The sequence below is a fragment of the Zalophus californianus genome, chromosome 9 (assembly GCF_009762305.2).
Source record: "Zalophus californianus isolate mZalCal1 chromosome 9, mZalCal1.pri.v2, whole genome shotgun sequence".
Taxonomy (NCBI): domain Eukaryota; kingdom Metazoa; phylum Chordata; class Mammalia; order Carnivora; family Otariidae; genus Zalophus; species Zalophus californianus.
The window spans coordinates 112,698,194-112,720,298 of NC_045603.1; the positions used below are offsets into that span (position 1 = coordinate 112,698,194).

A 22,105-nucleotide genomic window follows, 5' to 3' on the forward strand; every position below is an offset into this window, starting at 1 on the left:
GACTCGATCCCGGGACTCCAAGATCATGACCTGAGCCGAAGGCAGTCGCTTAACCAACTGAGCCACCCAGGCGCCCGGTTTTACTGTTTTGGAGTTTAACACTGTTTTTATTCTTAGTCAGATCCTGTTGAATATACACCAATGTGGGACCACTGGTTAAAATCAGAAGTATAAAAAAACAAGGAATTTGAAAAATACCTAAATGAACAGAAAAAAATATTTTGATAAATTCTCCTTAAAATAATCTTCACCACATCCTTAATATACATTCATTTATGAAAAATTCTTTTATAAGAAATTCAAGGTATTGTCAGAACTTCAAAAATCAAAGACAACGCTATCAAATTTGCTTTCTCATTTATTGGCAAGTCACACCCACAATGTGCTATGTGTAGAGAAGTAACTGCAAAAAACCACCTGAAAATTTCTTACAGTATTTAAAAGCTAATGAAAAAAACTATTGTAAACAACCAATTTGGTATTTTAAAATACAAAATTAAAGAATTCCAAAACGAGTTGTGTCTGTTTTGATGCCATTAGATGTGAATAAAGTTAAATTGTTTTAAAAAATAGATTTGAAATAAAAACTCAACATGTCATTTTAAGTTTGTCCATCAATCACATTCTTTTTCTAAAATAATTAGAAATTTTTTTTAAAAAGATTCTAGGAGGTTACTGAAGGATTTCAAGAGAGAATAATATAATGAGATATGAAGTTGTGACAATCGCTCTGCTAGTTACAAACAGACTGGTGGGAAACAAATGGAGGTAAGGAGAGAAGGTAGTATAAATGCTCCCAGGAAGGGAATGTCAAGGGCCCAAATCTGGCGGGAGTGACAGTACGTATGAGACTGGAAAACAGCAACAAAGTGTCAGGAATAGTTTGCCCCCAACATCAACTTGTCTTCGTTCTTCCTCCTTTTTATAGCTTCTGCTTTCCTTAGCTTCTAAACTCCAAAAGTTCCATGATTTTTCCCCAAAATGGTCTCTGTGAGGGCAGTCTTAAGCATGAGCTCACACAGCAAAGGTTGAACAGGAAGTGCTATTTACAGGTTGTTTATTGTGAGGAAATACCCACATTTTCTGTCTGTCTGTCTGTATGTGGGTCTGTCTTACGCCTCTACCAGAATGTGAGTTACCTGAGAATATCATCCATATCCAAAAATAACACCCAATGTAGAATGAGTAACCAATAAATATTTAGTGAATGAATGACACCAAACAATGAATGAGCACAGCCGTGGCTGTTGCCCCTTCACTGCAACCGAGATACATGACCACTACCCTACCTTCCGAAAACTTCCTCCTCTCCATTACCCTATCACACAGAGCTTTTTTAAAGCTCGGTTTCAAGCTATACTAGTACTTAACAGTGTTCACAGGAAGGAATTACTTCTAATTTGGATAATGAGAGAAGGTGGCACAGAAGAGAGAATTGAGAGAAGTCACAGTACAGGCAGAAAAACAAATAGTGTGAACAAAAGAGCTAAGACGGAACGTGACGAGAGGCATCACGGTACTGAGTGCAATGTAGGAACGCATGAGAAGAGGCTGGGAAGTCACGTATGGCTAGGTAAGTGAAGATCTTCAATACCGGGGCGCCTGGGTGCCTCAGTCGTTAAGCGTCTGCCTTCGGCTCAGGTCATGACCCCAGGATCCTGGGATCGAGCCCCGCATCAGGCTCCCTGCTCCGCAGGAAGCCTGCTTCTCCCTCTCCCACTCCCCCTGCTTGTGTTCCCTCTCTCGCTGTGTCTCTCTCTGTCAAATAAATAAATAAAATCTTTAAAAAAAAAAAGATCTTCAATACCAAGCTAAATAAATGGAGATTTATTCCATAGGGCATAAAATCCCCTTTAAGGTTATTTTAAACTGGGAAGATTCAGAGATATACTTTAAAAGTATTATCTGGCAGCAGTACACAGGATGGGTAGAAGATACAGTGTCTATACATTTTGAGCGTATCCCTTATTTATCTTCTTTTTAGAATTCAGAACTGTTAATACTTTAGTATCTCCTCCAGCAGTCTACCAAAATGTCAATTCATTTATGACATAAATAATATACTAATTTTAAAATAATTCACCTAAGATTGCTTGTAAACTTTTAACTAAAAAACACATTTAGGCTCTTTAAAGCATTATAAAACAGTTTTTAGCATCTTTAAAAAAAATCTGGAAATAAATTCAGATTTGGAAAGCCATCACCGAAACTGTGATCCACTCAAGAGCTCTATCTGGGATGTTTTTTTTTCCCCAAGGTCATTCCAGGCTCAGTCAACTCAAGAGCGGCTCCAGCTGTCTCATGATAGCTGTAAACAACCCTGCCAACTGACACAAATAGCACAGAACTCTAAAGGCCTCAGCATCGCAAATCATCTGCTCTCATGACCCCTAGCGGGCATTTAAAAAATAAAAAGCACTTAAATTTTAGATTCACCAAACTTTTTAAAAAAATACAGAAGACAAATTTTATGACTAGTAAACACACATGTCTTTGACAATACATGGTAGTTATATCCATTTAAAATGTCAGAAAGAGAAAATAGACTGCTTCTAGTCTTACCTGCTAGAGTTTTTAGGTAGTCAAGTGTTGGAAGAATAGGGGGTGATCTTCTCTGGAGAAAAAAGATTACCATCATTGTAAGAGAGAAATTTGTAATCCAAGAGCCAGGAATACTACTCGTTAATGAATGTGCTCGAGCCCAGCATCGAATACTGAACACCAAGGCTCTCACTCTTGAGTCCAGAGTACCATATATATAAAGGAGTTCAGAACTTTTCAAGGCAATCCTTCAAAAGAAAAAGAAAAAAAAAAAAAAAGAATTTTCAAACCCCCAAATTATGGCTCCAGAGTAGAGTAAAACACATACCTGGGAACATACATAAATATCTTACTATATCTAAGCATATTCAGAACACCATGATCAGATAATCAAAAGCATTATGTATTTGCAATATAAAATTTAATGTGAATGGTTGAATATCAAATACATTCATTAACATTAAAACATTCTTTTAAATGTTGACAGTCATTATGTAGTTGTAAAACTTAGATTTTTTTAAATCAAAGTTCCTAAACATGACTTAAATAATAAGGGAAACACAATATATACGTGCTCTTCAGTAACTATCAATAAAGACACTGACACATTTGTAAATGAGAGGCTCTACACCTCACTTCTGCACTTTGGTTATCTAGTCCTTTGGCAAGCAAGGAAAATATTCTACTTATTTTATCAAGAGAGTATCTATCTATACCTTAAAATTCAGCCAAAATTACATAAGTCTAACATTTATAAAAACCCAAACCATGAAGATAAAATACCTTTTAAAGATATCAAACTTCAGAACCTATTTTCAGTAAGTTTCCTAGTCATAATCTTATAATGCAAAAAATTATTAATCAGAAATATTTTAAAATTAAGCTCCTACTGATCAAAACATGTCTTGTAATTTCCCAAAGAACTGACAGAGGGCACAAAACCATTAACAGTATCAACTTCAAACTATAAAGTGTCATCATGGCATTTACTTCCTGAGTTTAAAGAGAACAGAAGAAATGGCAAATTAGAAATTCAAGGTGATTAAATGTTTTATATAAATGAATCTAAATAAGCTGAAAATAAATATCAAATAGTGCAAGATATTTTATATAAAGAAACAATGCAGGAGTATAAAAACCTGAAGGACAGTAAGACAAATTTTTAAAAACCTATCCCAACAAGACAATAAACGTAATACTACTAAAAGGTGTCATTTTGTTCTATTTTACATACTATAAGAAAAATGTAATAACGACAGGAAGTGTATTAGGTATTTTTATTTATTTTTACTCTCTGAACTACTTGAGAGAAATCCCAAAGCACTCAGCACTGACTTGTTAGTGAACACGAATTGAAGCAAAACTGCTCTGGAATGTATTTTCTAAATCCGTTTTGAGTAATGATTATTAATCTAACAGATAATATAGTGAAATCTAATGCATGCGATGAGAATACTAGAGTTATGAAATAAACGCAGTTGAGAAGTTTCCCCGCCTGAGAACAAAAGAAATGGAATCAAAGTATAAAAGAACCTATCATTCACACCCTATCTTTTTTTTTTTTTTAAGGAAGCAGGTTGCTAGGATAATAAAATGAAAATATGCTAAAGGAAAAAACTATGCAGTCTGAAGCTGCGTACACCATTTTCTGACCTAAGCAAACACCATACAGGTTTAGGACCCAAAGTTGACACTATCTGGAGACGACTGAGAGGTCAAACTCAAGGTGCTACTTTATTTTCTAAATATACTTGGAAGACTACATACAGAAGTTCTACTACAGTGCTTTCATGTTGTTACCAGGCTACATAAGTTAAGAATGATGAAACAGTTCTCCTCAGAAGATGATGTTATTTAGGTGTGATAACACTTTAAACACAATACCCTAACATTTTATTCATGAAGACCAAAAAAAAACAAAAGATAAGTATGAGAAAATATTTCCAATTTTTAAATCTAACTGTTCAAAATTTTTAAAAGTTATTATTATTAAAGCATGTATAAGAGTCCAAAGCCACTGTTTCTGTACAAGAAAAACTATGTTAATACCTTATAATATTCACATTTAAGATGATAAAATTAAGAGATCATACCTATTATTAGTAGTCAAATCACACTGAAATCCAGAGGCCTGGTGTGAGAACCTCACAAGAGGACACCGAGCATTTAAGATTTTTTGTACACCCACACAACCAGGGCCAAAGTGGTCAAGGCATTCTCCTATCACAGACAGGATCTTCTGAGTTGCAATTCTTTCTGAAGGAACATTTTTCACTTGAAATTCCATCAGAAAATTTCCTGAGGTCTGAATAATAAAAACAGTTGTAAATGGGAGCTTTTTATAAGAAGGAATTTCTTAAACTTTCTAGAAGGACGCTCTACGTCATTTTTGACACAACAAAAACCAAAAAACAAGGAACACACACTCAAAAAGTTCTTCATGAAATCACAGCCAACAGCAGACTTAAAAAATCTCCAGTTGTCTTCTGTTTCTCCAAAGTACTAACCTAAAAAAATCCCTGGTTTTTTATAATTAATTTATATGTCACTATGTATTATGTATCACAAATATTACATGTAGAACCACTGACTCCATAAATTCAGTGACCATACATCTGCCTTTTCCTAGTTAGCCATTACATTTTAATAGATGTTATAAGCCCACAGTAGTTAGAATAGGGAAGTACATGTACAAATCAAATCAAACAGCAAGTCAAAAGAAGAAAACAGAGTATAATCAGACTTTATATACAGGAATTTAACACAATGGACTCCAAAAATCACCAGGGTAAAATTACTATGTAACAAATGAGTCAAGTGGCCATTGAAAAAAATAAACTAGATCCTGATTTTAGCTCTGAAACCAAAGTAAATTCAACATAAATCAAAGATTTACACACAGAAAGTTTTATCAGTAAAGTACTAAAGACAATGAATGTTTTTACAAATAGTGAAGGATTTTCTAAGCATTACACAAAATTCCAGAAGATACAAAAGAAGAAATACGATTGAAACCATCTCAAGGTAAAGCATATATTCACTACTAGATAAAAGACAAAAGTAAAACAATAATACATATATCACATAAATGACTAATTTCCCAAGTTTATGAAGCGTTTATATAAATGAAAGGGAGAAAAACTCACCCAATTCTAAAAACAGGCAAAAAAAACTTGAATAAGAAATAACGAAAGAAATAAAAATGGCTAAGAAAGACAATAAAAGATACTCTTGTTTTCTAGAAACTAAAGAAGAAATTAAAACAACATTGGGACTTTTCATTTATCAGTCTGCCAAAGACAAAAAGGCTGCCAGGATCACTATCGGTGGGTGCAGGGAAACATGTATATACTGTCGGTGGGAGTGTAAACTAGGACATATTTGGTAGACAACTTCAGTATCTACTGAAACTTTAATTGTATACTTGGACAAGCTACTAAAATTCTAGAAAATTATCCTAAAAAAAAACCACTTGCATTGATGAGCCAATTTACAAAGCTGTTCACTCACCATAGCATTATTTGTGCGGTATACACCCTTTGGGAATTCTAGTTAGCTTAATAAGGCTACCTACCCTCGACCACCGCATTTTCCAGAACCCATTCCTAGGCCCTAACAATGTTTAACCTAGAAATCCACCCCCTTACTCCCAGCTGAGTTGGACCAGGCATGGCAGCTGACGTAAGCACTAGAGGACTATACCATATAGTCATCCAGAGATCTCTCCTGGGAATTGGAACTGAGGTTCAGAGTCAACCATGCGGCTGAAATATGTATCTCAGAAGCTTTGGAGCAGGCACATTCTACATCACAAGGACAAAAATGTAAAGAAAATCAGTGGGGGTGCAGAGAGTGGAATGAGGAGGAGAAAGAAAAATAAAGCAACTAAAGTGGAAAGAAACCGAATACCTCATGGGCTCTTGATAATTTACACTTCCTACTTCTAGTTCTTTCCTAAGACTCATCCACATTCCTGGCCCTGGGTTCAATGAAGCTAGTTTAAGTTGGTTTCTGTGAACAACCAAAGAGTATTAACTAATACAGTTGACAATAAAGAAGGGGGGAAAATACAACACCCTGTCTAACAAATAAAGGACTGGTTAAGTAAATTACGGTACATTCATTCGGTGCTCTGCAGCCACCGAAAAGGATGCAATAGACTGAATTGCCATGACACTATTAACTGGAGGGGAAAAAAAAAAAAAGATCAAATTATAATCTGTAAAGATTAAGGAGTTTTTGTTATAAAAAAGAATTTCTACATGTAAAGGAAAAAGTCCAGAACAAAATACATTAAACAATTCACAGTAGTTACCTCTGGAGGTGGTGGGACCATCAGAGATATTTACATTACACATTTTTCTAACTATTACTATATAATCATAAAAGAAAACTTTATATAGGTATGACATATATACAATCTCCACAAATAAATATGTTGTGTTTTCTCTACTTATTCTGTAATCCAGACAGATTTTTGTATTTAAAAGATTTCCTTTAAAAACATTAAAACTTCAAAAATCTAGCTTAGCCTCTTTGTTAAAACACCTTTATAACTTCTGGTTCCCTAGTGTATTTGATTTTAAAATTCAAGTACATACCAATTTACATGGGAAGCAGGAACCCAAACAAGAGTAACCAACAAAGAGAGCATAGAGCTCCTCAAAGAAAGAGAACCATCTCTGTCAGAATTAAGCAGTACCAGGAGAAAGAGACAGATCTGGGGTCAAATAATCTCAGGATGGCAAAAGAAGAGCAACTGGGAGAGTGGTATCAGACCAGACAGTAGAGTCGTCATGTTGAACTCAGATGCATGGGAAAGGTTAGGAATACGCAGAAGAACAGGGATAATGAGATTTTTTAGTTAAATACTATAAATGAGAGAAAAATAAAATCACTGAAGTAACGAGTGAAAATGACACCAGGGAAAAATAGATCTGAGTAAAGGAATCAGGGCCAAGAAATTGTCGAAACTGTGAACTATAAGCGGGAATGTGCCAGTTATTGAAGCTATTCACCAAATATTCTGCACATCACCTTTCTGATATTTAGTAGGATTATCAGGTTCCTGTCCGAGTTAAGCGCAGTCACGTGATGACCTGCTTTCACCAATGAAATATGAACAGAGGCTTTATTACAAGCCACTTCCAGGCAGAGCTTTAAGAACCAGCAGTCAGTTTCTCCACCGTGCCTTTCCACTGCCTTCAGTGGTAGAAGCACAGGCGTGGGTGGTGAAAGTTCGTCAGCCTGGGAGCTTGAGTGCCCCCTGCCGACCTGCTTTGGCTACACAGCCGCGGGCAAGAGAGAAAGGGTGATGTGCTAAATCACTGAGATTTGGGAGCTGTTTATCACCAAGGCATAACCTGGCCTAATCCGGTCAATGTAAGAAGCAAGAGATCCAGAACCACACGAGGTAATTCTACTTACATAAATGCACTCTGCAAGGAAATAAAACACTACAATTACAGAAGACGCAGATTATGAAAACCATACCTATTGTGAGCAAAACGAAGATCCTCCCCAAAATTACACTTCTCTAACAAATAAAACTTAGAGAAATTCTTCAGACACCTAATCAATAAACATTTACTAATTTTGCTGTACCTCTGGCACTATGTTTCAGATAAATTTTTAAAACATTACTACATGTTCTTCCTAATTGCTCAGGTATTATGCCAATATCTAATAAAAATAAAACACAGGGTAAGCACCTTGTCCACAGCAATGATTTAGACAACAGAACAGGACTTAGCCACCAATTTTTATTTCTGTTACCTAAATCCTGTCAGATTTAAACCCTTTAGAAAAAGAAAAACTAAAGGAAAGAGTAAAGGCAGATTTTAGCTTAAAATTTTGTACTAAAATGATCCTTGTGATAAGTTAGGTGGCACATTTCACTTGAAAACATCTTTCACACATTAAGAAACTCACCCAAGTTTACAAGTGTAGTTGGCAAATAACTTTGACTTATTCATTAGCAAAACATCTGTTTACTGCCTGTGGTGCAAGGATATTCCACATAGTGCCAAAAGACATACAAGGGTCTAACACCCTCTTCCTAACTCCCCTCAATTCGGGTCGAATAAAACAAACACCCGGAACTATAGAGCAAGGTGGTGTGCCAAAGGAGACACACACCAAGAGGAAAGAGGAAGGAGAGTTCACAACTGCACAAAACAAACAGGCTCTTTTATGAAGCTGATGAATTTAAAAGTGCTTCTGGGGGCAGCTTTTCCTTCTCCCTCCACTCCCCCTCCCACTCCTGTGAGCACACGCTCTCTCTAATAAGATCTTTAAACAAAAATGCTTCTGTTTTTCATTATAATTCATTTTTAATGTTTCTATTAGCAAAGCTGTTATAATCTTAAACAAGCACATATTTCAAAGTATACATTTTTTACACATTCTTTAGTTAAACCTACATACCAAATAATGTCAAATTATTTAGTGAGACTGGAGTACTGTCTTTTATTTATTTATTTTAAAAGATTTTATTTATGTGAGAGAGAGAGAGAGAGAATGAGTTGGGGGGAGGGGCAGAGGGAGAAGCAGACTCCCTGCTAAGCAGAGAGCCCAATGCAGGGCTTGATCCCAGGACCCTGAGATTAAGACCTGAGCCAAAGTCAGATGCTTAACTGACTGAACTACCCAGGAGCCTCTGAAGTACTGTCTTTTAAAATATCTTTTCAGAACGCCTCTATATTTCAGAAATCTAAGAGCCAACTAAAAGTTTCCAACTCCTCTACTTTCAAAGAAAAAAACTGTGCTTCCTATTTGCATATTAATTAACTAGTAATACTGTTGCTGGTAGTGATCAACATTTGACACTTAACATGCCAAGCACCAGCCTAAGTGTCATGTGTATTAGCTCAGTGGGCCCCTCCAGTGCTCCATGAGACAGGTGTGATAGCACTATCCCAATCTCACAGCTAGAAAAATGTCAGCACAGAGAAGACAAATAAATTACCAAGGATCACACAACTGGAAAGTAAAAGAATTACTCTTCTGCAATTTGGCTCTAGAGCACAAGCTTTAACCATTACAATACATTATTATGCACCTTGATTGTTTTCCAAAGTCTTTTCACCTACCTTAAGAATAACTCAGCACAATTTAAGTGTCCCTGCCAGGAATTTAATACATGCTAGTCTTACTAGAGGAATGATCCATTTCATTTTGATGTATTTTGCATTCCTTAGCCAGTTTTAATTCAGTAAGTATATACTGAGCATATTAAGTTATGCCAGGCACTATGTGGGATAAGACAATGAACAGACATGGCTGCTGCCCTGCCCCAGCTTATAATATAGTGGGAGGAATATATCAGCCACTAACTAAACATAACACAGAAGGGCTGTGGAGAGAGAGAGAAACATGAGCAAGATACTGTGAGAGTTTACAAGGAACTGTGTGACTATAGCTTTGAGGATATACGTAAAGGGAGAGAGAAAAAAAATAACTTAAAACAGAATTAAGATAGCAAATGTCAGGAAAACTAAAATGCCACTAATTAACATATGAAACATATACAAGAACTTTTATAAAAACTTACAAAGAATATTTGCAAAGAATGAAAAAAGTTTTGTTTTCAAAATGGCAGGCTGAAGGGCCGCCTGGACATCCACGTAGACAGGACATCCACATAGACAGGATTACTAGTTTGAAATACATAAGATAGAGTCATAAAAATCTACATTTTATAAACACACAGAAGCCTTTTCAAAGTTTTAATTAAATTAAAGCATCCTTTATATTGTTTGGGAGGATGGCAGAGATACTGGTTAACTTTACCTGTTAGACGTGCATATTCATAAGTACTAAATGGAATATATAATTTCCAAACTCTAAGAGGAAAAAGTGGAATGAGGCAGGAATAAAGCGGTAATCCACAGGAATAAAAGGTACAGCACAGAGAATATAGTCAGTGGTACTGTAACAACATTGTATAGTGCCAGACGCTACAAGACAAACACTTGTGGTGAGGACAGCATAACATACAAACTTTTCAAATACCGCACACCTGAAACTAATGTAACAATATGTGAACTAGACTTCAGTTTTGCTTTTTTTTTTTAAAGCAGTAATCCAATAAGAGTAAGGGAAAGGAAATGAAAAGCAAAGAAAAAGTACAGAAAAAAACATAAATAAAAAATAAGAGTAGAAATGAATCCAAAAATCATCAGTAATAATGAACAAATACATTGACTTCAAAGACTCAAAGCTCAGAATTAAAGCACAAAATTCAGTGATCTGCTGTTCATCAGAGAGACACCCAAAGTATAACAGCATATTTAAGGTCAAAATGAAGATACAGAAGAAGATACGTGAATCAAATAACCAGTGGTTATCTTAACAGGCAAAAAAGAATTTAAGGAAAAAGCATATGTAGAGATAAAGGACATAATTTAATGATAAATGAACAGTAAGAAGACATAATAATCATATACCTATATACCCACATGTAGCTAACATAGCCTTTGACTAAAACAAAGATAAAAATAATTCCTAGGAAAACTTAGCAAAACCAAAAATCGTGAGATTTCAAAATATTTCAATGACTAGATCACACAGATAAAACAAATTAGTTAAGATACAGACAATTTGAATAACACAATAAATTACCTTGGCCTAAGGGAAAAACTTCAGAACTCTTGGAAAAAAATATTCATTTTACTGCATATGTGTAGAATATTTACAAGAAATGATCATATATTTTATCAATACAAAGAAAGACTTTATAATTCCGAAGAATCAATATCAAATAGATCATATTCTTTAGCCACAATGTTTATTAAAGTTTAGAAACCAACAGTTACAATTTTATTAAGTCCAAATATTACTTTTAAAACCTCTTAACTTTAGTGATCTAAAGAAACAGAATTACCTTGTTGGTGCTGAGTTTTCCAATTTCATCTAGATCCAAAAACATGTCCAAATCACATCCTAATTTCCCAAAACTGTTCACTGAGGAGCCAAAGGGTCTCACTGTACAGTCCTGAAAATACGCAGCTGCTAGGTCTTCAATAAGAGAACAGGTGAGATATCGGAGCTTAATGTCCTCCTCCGTTAACTGGAACTCCTTCAGGAGAGTGTTCAGCTGATCATCCATCTAGCTGGCCAGAACAAAACCAACAAAATACAGAAAATGTACAGGTCATATAAAGTCGCTGTCATTTTACTTCGAGAGATCTGATGGCTTTGGAGACCTACCATAAATACATATCCCTTTTCCTTCAAACATAAAAGCTGATTAAATTTTTTTTTAAGAAGATTTTTTTAGGGGCGCCTGGGTGGCTCAGTCGGTTAAGCGGCTGCCTCTGGCTCAGGTCATGATCCCAAGGTCCTGGGATCGAGCCCCACATCGGGCTCCCTGCTCAGCGGGGAGCCTGCTTCTCCCTCTCCCTCTGCCTGCCTCTCTGCCTACTTGTACTCTCTCTCTATCTCTCTGTCAAATAAATAAATAAAATCTTTAAAAAAAAAAAAGATTTTTTTTAATATCCCTTTTAAAAGAACTGAGGAATGATAACATCGGCAAAATCAAAGTTGGCCAGAACTAAAATCACTACTTTACAATTAAAGTATTGTTTTAGGAAAATGAAAATAGTAAAATAAAATGCTCCAGAAAGAGATCAAAACAACCACAAAGCTAGACATTTTTTTTTATTACATTTTAAATGAAGTTGGGGGGAAGGAAGAAGCAATGTTAAAGGCAAGAAACACTAGAAATAAGCAATGCTTTAGGTAATGAAGGCCCAAGATCCCTCCACTCCTCAGAATAATAATCCTTATCTTCACCAGAAAACTGGTGTTAAAGGCATCACATTTTGAAACTGTGCGAGTATTTAAAATAAAAATCATAGCCTCAAATGCCCTTATTTGGAAATAATATTGAAATTAACTGAACTACATTCAACTCAAGAAAAGTAAAAGAAGGAAATGTAGAAGGTTAGAAAATCAAACCAAAAAATATCATTTTGATAAAAATCATGAACTGATTCTTTGAAAGGACTACTAAACTAGCTAAACCTTTGACAAGCCTTTGTAAGAAAAACTAAAACTAATATAAACAATGTTAGGGCAGCAAAACAGATTAAATCAGAAATGAGATGATTTTTTTTTGAGATATTTTTAAATTTACAGAAAAATGCCAGGTACAACTATATGTCATTATGTTGACTGGAGAAAGAAAACCTGAACAGTCCAAAGGCTGAAAACTCTGGAAGAAGGTGGTTACTTGGGAGGAGTATAAGGTGGGTGGGGGGGTGGGCATCGGGGAAGGATTACTCTCACTTTTCACTCAACATATTCTGTAGTCTATTTTATGATAAGAACCTACAATACACAAACTAATATCATATATACACACATATTTTTAGAAATTGGGGAAGTATACCTAAAAACTTACACTTTCTGCATAACAAAGTAATTCAGAAAGCTTCTTGTTTGAAGGAGGGGAATGATTACTGCTTTGTACACAGGACTGTTCTGAAGTCTGGCTTGATGGATTCTTCATCTTTAAATTGAAGAAACGTGACTTGAATGGAATTGCAGCCTCTGTCTCCATACTCGGAGTTCGAGTTACATTCTGTAGTGAAGTGACGCTTTCCTTTTGAGAAAACTCTACAACAGCATAAAGACCCTATGCCAAAATCATAAGGAAAAACAGAAGGCATCTCAGAAGGATATATTTTACATATTTACATAGTGTTTCAGTTCAAATTTCCAAATGATTACCATAATACTAAAAAAGATTCATTACAAATGATACACTTCTAACACAAGCACTGGTTTTAATCATTATAAGCAGACTAAGAAAAGGAACACCATAAAATGATATTAGTCAACAGAAGCTGGAAACAATGATGAAACAGAAAATCATAAGGCAAAACAAAAATCCCCTCCCCCTGGCCTTTATCCCTAAGATAACAGACTACTTAAAGTATTCAAATAATGGAATCAGTCAGTTATAAGTTACATATAATTCTGTAGTAATGCCATAATGATGTCTATTCTCATACAAAAAAAAAAGATTAAAGAAATTTAAAGAAAGATGTAAGATATCAAAAGAGAATCTAACTTTACCATATTGCAAATAACAAATGGGACCTTTATCTTTCAAAAGCATGAATGTCAGACTGTTTTCAAATACTTACAAAACTCTCATAGAAGAAATGACTATTAATAGGTCCATGTTGGGATAAATATTTCAGAAACTTTTTTTCACTGATTTTATTTGGGCAACGTATTAGAACAGTTCGCTGTGCCTGTTCCCGTCTTTCTTTCTGCACCTCAGAGAATTTCTTTTTGGGAGTCCTGCCTTCAGAGCCTATGAATGAGACAAAAATGTTTGCAGCGCACGCACGCACAAGCACACACACACACACACACACACACACAGAGATATAAAATTTAAAGCATATTTCAATAAGGTATATAAAGATTTTATAGTTGACTAAATGAATCCAAATCTCATCTTCTTTCTTCTTTCCCTATGTAAGAATGAAGCTATACTACTTTTGATTTTCACTTTACCATTCTTCTGTAATTATCATTAATACTGTCCACTTTCCCAGTTTTGATTTACTGTATTCAATGCATAGCACTGAAAAGAGATCCACAAAATTATAAAAGCAAAATCAGGAATGTAAAATCACTCGTGTAACACCTCCCCAAATAAATACACACACACAAAATCTGTATAAGCTGTAACATTCCAAAGCCTAAAAGAAATTATTATAAGCCTGAGTGTAATGAGTTTAGAACTTTAATGTATTAAAGTAAGTTATTACAGTTTTTCTTTGTCGTGGGCCTTGATCTGGCTGAAACAATTAACAGTGAGTTACCAACTACCGTGCTGTGTATCACAGGGAAATCAAAGAATTTAAAATCGAGTTGCTGCCCATAAAAGTTCATGATAATTTTACTAATGAAATACATGATTATTTCTTTTTTCATAAAAAACCACTCCAGGGGGCGCCTGGGTGGCTCAGTCGGTTAAGCAACTGCCTTCGGCTCAGGTCATGATCCCAGGGTCCTGGGATCAAGTTCCGCATCAGGCTGTCTGCTCAGCAGAGACTGCTTCTCCCTCTCACTCTCCCTCTGTGCTCACCCTCCCTTATCTATCTGTCTCTCAAATAAATAAAATTTTTGGGAAAAAAAAACAACAATAAACGCTCCAGGGGTTGGGGGTTTTACAAGCACAGGAAATGAAGAGCTGTGAAAGTCAAGAATTAGATATTAATAAATCAAATGACCACAAAGGAAAGATCAACAACTAAGTATAAAGCCAAACAGTGAGTTTTAGCAACTCATTTTTCCTCCAATATATTTAACTTCTAGTTGGGTGGCTTAAAAGTGTTTCCAGAACTCTGGAATGGTAGATTCTAGAGATTATAAACCACCAAGTCTGATATCAATACTCTAAAGAAATTCCAAAGAGAATAAATAGTACAGAAAATAGAATCAGCATGTGGAAATTGGCAGATGCTTTTAGACTCCTCTTTTTTCAAAAGGTTATAAAACTAATGGATCAAAGAATACTACAAACTACAAAACTACAAACACACTTAATTTATCTTAATTTCAGCAAACTCCAATACATCTTCACAGACCAGACAGACAAATGTGCGTTAATGCCAGTAAGGGCTTGCTAAACCCTAAACTGTGTTCATCAGTACAGACCTAGAGGCAGTCTCTAATGGCACACCACAGAACTCTTGGCCCTGACACAGTCCACATTTCCAACAACTGATCAAACAGGTACTGAGTACCTTTCCTACATTTACTGTACTAAGTGCTAAAAACACATCTCTTAAATAGGGGTCCACATCTCCATTCTGAATGCCAGCTCTTTAACATCAATCTCTTATTTCAAGGCCTGATTCCTAAACGGGTCTCATTCACACTAGTCTTTTCCTTCTCAAGCAATTCTTTGCTGCCAAAGTGATCTTTATAAATTAATCTTTTTAAAAAGTCTTTTTTTGACCTCCCTGCTTCAAACCCTTCAGTACCTTCCCTACTGCATTCAAGATCAAAACCTGACAGCGTGGGTATAGTTATCGGCATTTTGTCCCACCGCTCCTCTTCAATGTCAATTTCTACCATTTCCTCCTTTTGCACTGTTCACTTAAGGTACTCCATACACAATACTACCACATACTGTGAACTTTTAAAATCTTCCTGTCTCTGAATGGAATGCCCGCTTTCTTATTTTCTGCCTCGAAAACTCCCATTCACCCTCCCAGAGGTGTGTGAAGACTTTTGACTTTCCAGGACAGACTCTCCTCTACCTCTGTATTACCTTACTTCAACATCTGTGAAAGAAGGTAATTCATGGTATTGTATTTATTTAACAATATGGAAAAATATGTCTTCCATATTGAGGACAGAGACTATTATTATTCACTTTGATCTCAGTCTATTGACAGTCCTCCCAATTTGTCCCTATTTTTTTTTTTTTTTTTGATACAGGCTCTGCCTAGACCACTTCACCCGCTTTTCTTCCCTTTGTAACTACTACCTATATATCCTTGTCTCTAGTTTTTACTGAGTCTAGACTGATGTCCAAGTGCTTACTGTAAAAGTAAAGTCAAATTGTTAAATTTTATAAAGTAAAAGTATAAATCCTTCCCTAGTTCTCTTCCCCTAATAACACCCAACCATTAAGTTTGGTTATTTATGTTTCCAGACATTTTTAAGGCATATATAAACATACACATTTGTATTTCTCCACAAAGAACCATTTTTTACATAATTAAAAAGTACTGAAATCATACTATACATTCTATTTTATAATATGCTTCTAAAGACTTAATACATTGGCGATATCTGTGTTTGTATATGTTTACCTCATTATTTAAGCAACTGTGTAAGTATCCTTGTTAATTCATCATAGGTTAGTCAATCCTCTACTGATAAATATTTGGGTGGTTTTCCTTTCTTCACTATTACAAAAAATACTGCAGTATCATCTGCATACAATGTCTTTGCATCTTTTTGCAAGTATATCCCTGCAGTTGATCACTAGGGAGGAGAGACTGAATTTAAGATCGATAGAGAAATCTGATAAAAGATGAAGAAATGTGCTTGAGAAGATAGGAGAGGTAGAATCCAAAGTATTAATAGTTCTGGCCTTGAACAACAGTAGGTAAAAATGATGCAGACAAGACAAAGTTGTAAAGGAGGGGACAAAGAATTCAGGTAGTTTATTATCTCACAAAAGGCTTATCAAATCTACCAATGACACAAAGTTGAGAGTAAAAAGTAGTGAGTGCTCATATTTTATGACCAACTCAATTTATGGCATTGATGACATAATCTGGTAAGCATAAACTTAACACAAAAAATAAGACTAAATACTGTCCTGCATCTAAAACTAAAAACAACATAAAGATACAATGACATAATGGGGAAGAAACTTAACCTAGGAGTAGTTGCGTATAAGAGGCCCAAAAGTTTAATTTGATCAACGCTCAGAATTAGTCAAAGAAATGTCTTAATTTCTGTGATATGGATAGGGGGAGAATAAACATATATAAAACTCCAAACTTGGGGCGCCTGGGTGGCTCATTTGTTAAGCGTCTGCCTTCGGCTCAGGTCATGATCCCAGGGTCCTGGGATCGAGCCCCACATTGGGTTCCCTGCTCCACAGGAGCCCTGCTTCTCCCTCTCCCACTCCCTCTGCTTGTGTTCCCTCTCTCAATGTGTCTCTCTGTCAAGTAAATAAAATCTTTAAAAAACAAAACAAAACAAACTCCAAACTTTATTAAAACAAATGTTTTCAAAAATCCAAATTCAAGGGATAACAGAACTTCTTTACTATTTACTGGCAAGGCCACATATGCAGTATATGTTCTACTCTGGACATAATGGATATAAAGGATTTTAAAGAACCAGAGAGGGGCTCCTGGGTGGCTCAGTAGGTTAAGTGTCTGCCTTCGGCTCAGGTCATGATCTCAGGGTCCTGGGATCGAGTCCTGTATCGGGTTCCCTGCTCAATGGGGAACCTGCTTCTTCTTCCTCTCCTCTTCCCCCTGCTTGTGCACTCTCTCTCTGTCAAATAAATAAAATCTTAAAAAAAAAAAAACCAAACAGAGAACATCTGGAGAGGGTAGTAAAAGGTCTAGAAACTGACAGAGAATGACTGTAAATAAAGTGGGATTTATAGCCTGGAAAAAAAACTAATGAGAACTCAAATGCTGTCTTCAAATATAACAGTGAGACCTCCATTCGTGCAGCACTTCAGTTTTCCAAGCACCTTCACATATACACTCTATTTAGAATCTCACAATAATTTTTGAGATAGAGTGGGTCTATAACTGGTGGAAAAACGGCACAAAACCAAACATCTAATAAGCTAAGTAGCCACTTACAGAATTAATCTGTTGTCTGACTGCCTAACATCTGTCTCCCTTGTTCAAGTAACAACACATCCTGCTTGTAGAAAATCCCTATATGAGTTGTGGGGGGGGGGGGGCGCAGTCAACACAGTTATCCTACCTGTGACACTGACCCTCACCCCATTAGATAGGCTAAGATTATTAGACTATTTTGGATAGCTCCTCTGGGTCCAAAGGGTGGGGGGGGCGGGGTGCGATCAATCAAAAGTTCTTTCTTCAAATTCAGGTAAAAGATGATCTTATTCTTCCTTTTGGCGAAGGCTACAAGCATGTAAACATGAAGCTGCTGTGGCTATGCCTCTGTGTAGAAGAATCTGAGATAAGGAGGCAACCAAACAGTAATACCCCACATTGACCATACCTATCCACCTTAACGCATCTAGCTCTCTCTGAAGTTTGGTTACACGGGTTGGTATACCCTCCCCCCTCTACTTAAGCTAATTCAAGTTAGCTTCTGTCACCCGTACCCCAAAGAGTGCTGAATAACACACTGCATATTCTTACTCTTAAAACTGGGGGTCTTTTCTACTACCTAAATGAAAGCTATGTCAAGGCTAAGCTTACGTAGCTCATTACAAACATTTTCCAACCATTAGAGCCTGACCAAAAAATGGATTTGGTTGATTTATGAAATACTGTGTTCCTTGTTACTAGAAAATATTACTAGAAACGTTTTCCAACAAGTTCTCACACTAAATGGAAACCTCAACTGGAAATTTCTCAAGTTCCTTCCAATTATAAAATGTTATGCTTCTGAGTGTAAAGTGCAGTTACCTTCTTCTCTTTTAAAAAATGGAAAATAAATTCAGACGAAGATTTTGTTAGGCACCACAAAAGTCCCTGAATATTTAGCCAATTATGATACAAAATGAAGCACATTTCCTAAGAAAAACAACAAAGCCATACGAAACGAAGAGTATAGTCTTGGAATCACGTTTTTTCCTTATCTTTGCTACTTCATAGATGGGTAAGTTTCAACTCGCCACTTGGACTAGCCTTTTTCCTCATCTATAAACTGCAGTAATAACTCCTTCCGTACCAACTTTACAGTTTTATTTCTCAAAGAGTGTAAGAAAGAACTCCCAAATCTAAACCACTGTACAGATGTCAAATTACAATAGCTTCTTTGACAGAATCCTTACTTAAATTTTCAGTTACTTGAGCATTTTTTTTTAAGATTTTATTTATTTCTTTGACAGAGAGAGACAGTGAGAGCAGGAACACAAGCAGGGGGAGTGGGAGAGGGAGAAGCAGGCTTCCCGCTGAGCAGGGAGCCCGATGTGGGACTCGATCCCAGGACCCTGGGATCATGACCTGAGCCAAAGGCAGACGCTTAACGACTGAGCCACCCAGGCGCCCTTGAGCATTTTTAACAGAAGCAGTTTCTACCAAATACAATCCAATCAGTATGTCAGTGAAATGTCATATTAAGTGACAATTCTCACTCCCTGTCAAAATGAACCTTTATTTATACAGTCTGATAAGAAGAGCAACCCTACTATTTATTTTAGGGGGAAACATTATACTTGACTAGCTTCCTACAAAAATATTCCCAGAAATAATTTCATCTCTTAAAACTATAGCCCCAATAAATGGCAGAAATCAACATATTTCTTAATACTTTGATTCCAAGTCTAAATGAACTCAGCTATGTAACCTTGCACAAGTTACTTAGTTCTTTGAGCCTCTCTGTACACCTGTTAAGTGGAGACAGGTGATACAGTCTTTGCTAGATTGTTTTAAAATTTGTAAATAAGATACATGCAGCTTTTGGGTCACAAGAGGGGTTCAGTAATAGTGGGCTTCTCAATACACAAAGAAGCATATACATTTAGAACGTTTACGGGGCAGCAGCCTGTTCCGGTGAATGCACATCTGTTACCTGGTTACCAAAATGGCCAAAAGAATAAAGCAAACGGCAGTAATGTCCACATTTGGGAGCCGCGAATACTGTTATTCATTAATGCTTCACTACTCGTCCTCCATCAATAACTTGTAAAATCAGATACGTTTGTAAATTTAGCAACTGACCGATGTGTGGCATCACTGTTTTCATTGGGAACGTTGTTCTGCCAAATTATAAAATATTAGCAAGCCGTTCTCTTAGCCTGAACTTCACAAATATTTAAATACTTTCATTACTGTACACAGGCGTCCTCAAAGAAACACCACCCACCCCACTACCACCATGAGCAAGGAGCGGCCCTGCGTTCCCCTGATGAGATTAGAGGAGGACGGGACACAGCCTCACCCTATTGCCAAAGGCTCCATGCACAAACCACGCGCTCGCCCACGATCCCAGTCTCTCTCCCCTTCCCTCGCCCGCGGTGGGTCGCCGATACAGAGCAAACCGAGAACACGGCGCCATCACCTGTCTCCACGTTCCTCGAGGACTGCTCTTCTCTCTTAACGTCTGCGGCCACAGTTCCTGGGCAACTGAAAAGCCTGTGAGTAGGACGCAGGACTTGACTTCTCTGAGCACATAGGGGTAAACGGGCCAACATCCCCACGCCGCGAGCCGCCATTGTCAAACTAACAGAAGCAGGAAGGCGAAAGGGCCCGGGCTCCCGCGCATGCGCGCTGGAGCGAAAGGAATGGGAAGCCTAGAGGGTCAAACTAGGCGAAAGCTGCCGACTAAAGATGCCTTTGCTTTTGGACCTGTTTCTTTTCCGCTCTCCCGCAGTTCTCTAAAAGACTCCCCCAATAGAACGAGCCCACCACCTGCTCTTTAAAATAGTCCTGAAAATAGAACCAGAGAGCAAGGTCATGAGGAAGGAGCACTGACTTCGGAATCTATACTTAGAGTATAATAAATGACAACACTTTGTCTTTAACAGACACTGTTGAGTGCTCTATTTGTATTGACTCTTAATCCCTACAACAACCCTGTGAGATAGGAACCATTATTATCTCCATTTATTTATGGGGGAGATTAGGACATACGGCAGTTAAGTAACATTTCTCAAGTTACATAGCCAGTCGGGAGCAGAGATGGGAGTTAAACCTAGATTATCGGGTACAAAGTTTTTCTTTTTTTCTTGTAACAAGTTTATTGAGATTTAGTTCACATGCTACACAGCTCATCCCTTTTGGTGTACCATTCAGTGGTTGCTGGTATATTTACAAAGTTGCACAACAATCACCATAACCATTTTTAGAAGCTTTTCATCACCTCCAAAAGAAACCTCCTGCCCATTAGCTATCACTCCCCCAATCCCCTCACTCCCCCCAGCCCTAAATAACCATTTATCTCCTTTTTGTCTCCATGCTGTTGCCTATTCTAGTCATTTCGTATAAATAGAATCATGCAACATGTGGTTTTTGGGACTGGCTTCATTCACTTGATGTAATACTTTCAAGGTTCTTCCATGTTGCGGTATCTATTAGTACTTCATTCTTTTTTTTTTTTTTTAAGATTTTATTTTATTTATTTGACAGAGAGACATAGCGAGACAGGGAACACAAGCAGGGGGAGTGGGAGAGGGAGAAGCAGGCTTCCCGCGGCGCAGGGAGCCCGATGCGGGGCTCGATCCCAGGACCCTGGGATCATGACCTGAGCCGAAGGCAGAAGCTTAATGACTGAGCCACCCAGGCGCCCCAGTACTTCATTGTTTCCTGTGACCAAAAATAACATTCCATTACATGGTGTTAAAAGATAAATTGAGGCATATTAAAAATTTTAAGAGATTATTTGAGGAAAAAAACAATTCAAATCAGGCAACGTCCAATCCAGCAGATAGAAAGGACTCTTATAGCCTGAAGACTTGAAAGTAAAAACAAAAGACTTTTATAGGCAGACGAGAGCAGGAACAAGGAAGTTAAACTAAGCAAAAAGCCTGTTGGTTATTGCAAAGTTACTTTCCTTTAGGGGATGTCCCAGTCCTATCAGGCAAATTAATTAGCTAGTGCTGATCCGGTGATTCCTGATTGACTGGCTTAAGATTCCATTTCTGGGAGAGTTGAAACAAATTAAGTCTTGGTTTGGTTACATGGGGTTTAAACAAGTGACTGGGGCCTGTTGTCTTATTTTTAACCATGGATATGCTGCATATGGTTGTCCATTTCTGCTGTTTCTACCTTTTGGCTATTATAAATAATGCTATTATGAACATTCATGTAACAGTTTTTGTGTGAACATATGCTTTCACTTCTCTTGGGCATATACC

At 36.8% G+C, this 22,105-nt stretch overlaps 1 protein-coding gene across 1 annotated transcript in view; it reads right to left on the minus strand.

Annotated features, from left to right (window-relative positions):
* The window catches only part of LOC113922849 (mitochondrial poly(A) polymerase), a 30,626-nt gene extending 10,126 nt beyond the window's left edge, over positions 1–20,500 (minus strand). The window contains exons 1-6 of the mRNA XM_027595185.1: positions 20,311–20,500; positions 13,695–13,867; positions 12,947–13,180; positions 11,426–11,650; positions 4,635–4,846; positions 2,563–2,789 (exon numbers count right to left, since the gene is read on the minus strand). Of these exons, the coding sequence (XP_027450986.1) occupies positions 2,563–2,789; positions 4,635–4,846; positions 11,426–11,650; positions 12,947–13,180; positions 13,695–13,867; positions 20,311–20,464 (1,225 nt within the window). The 5' untranslated portion in view covers positions 20,465–20,500. The remainder of the gene's footprint in view (positions 1–2,562; positions 2,790–4,634; positions 4,847–11,425; positions 11,651–12,946; positions 13,181–13,694; positions 13,868–20,310) is intronic.
* Between the last annotated feature and the right edge of the window lie 1,605 nt (positions 20,501–22,105).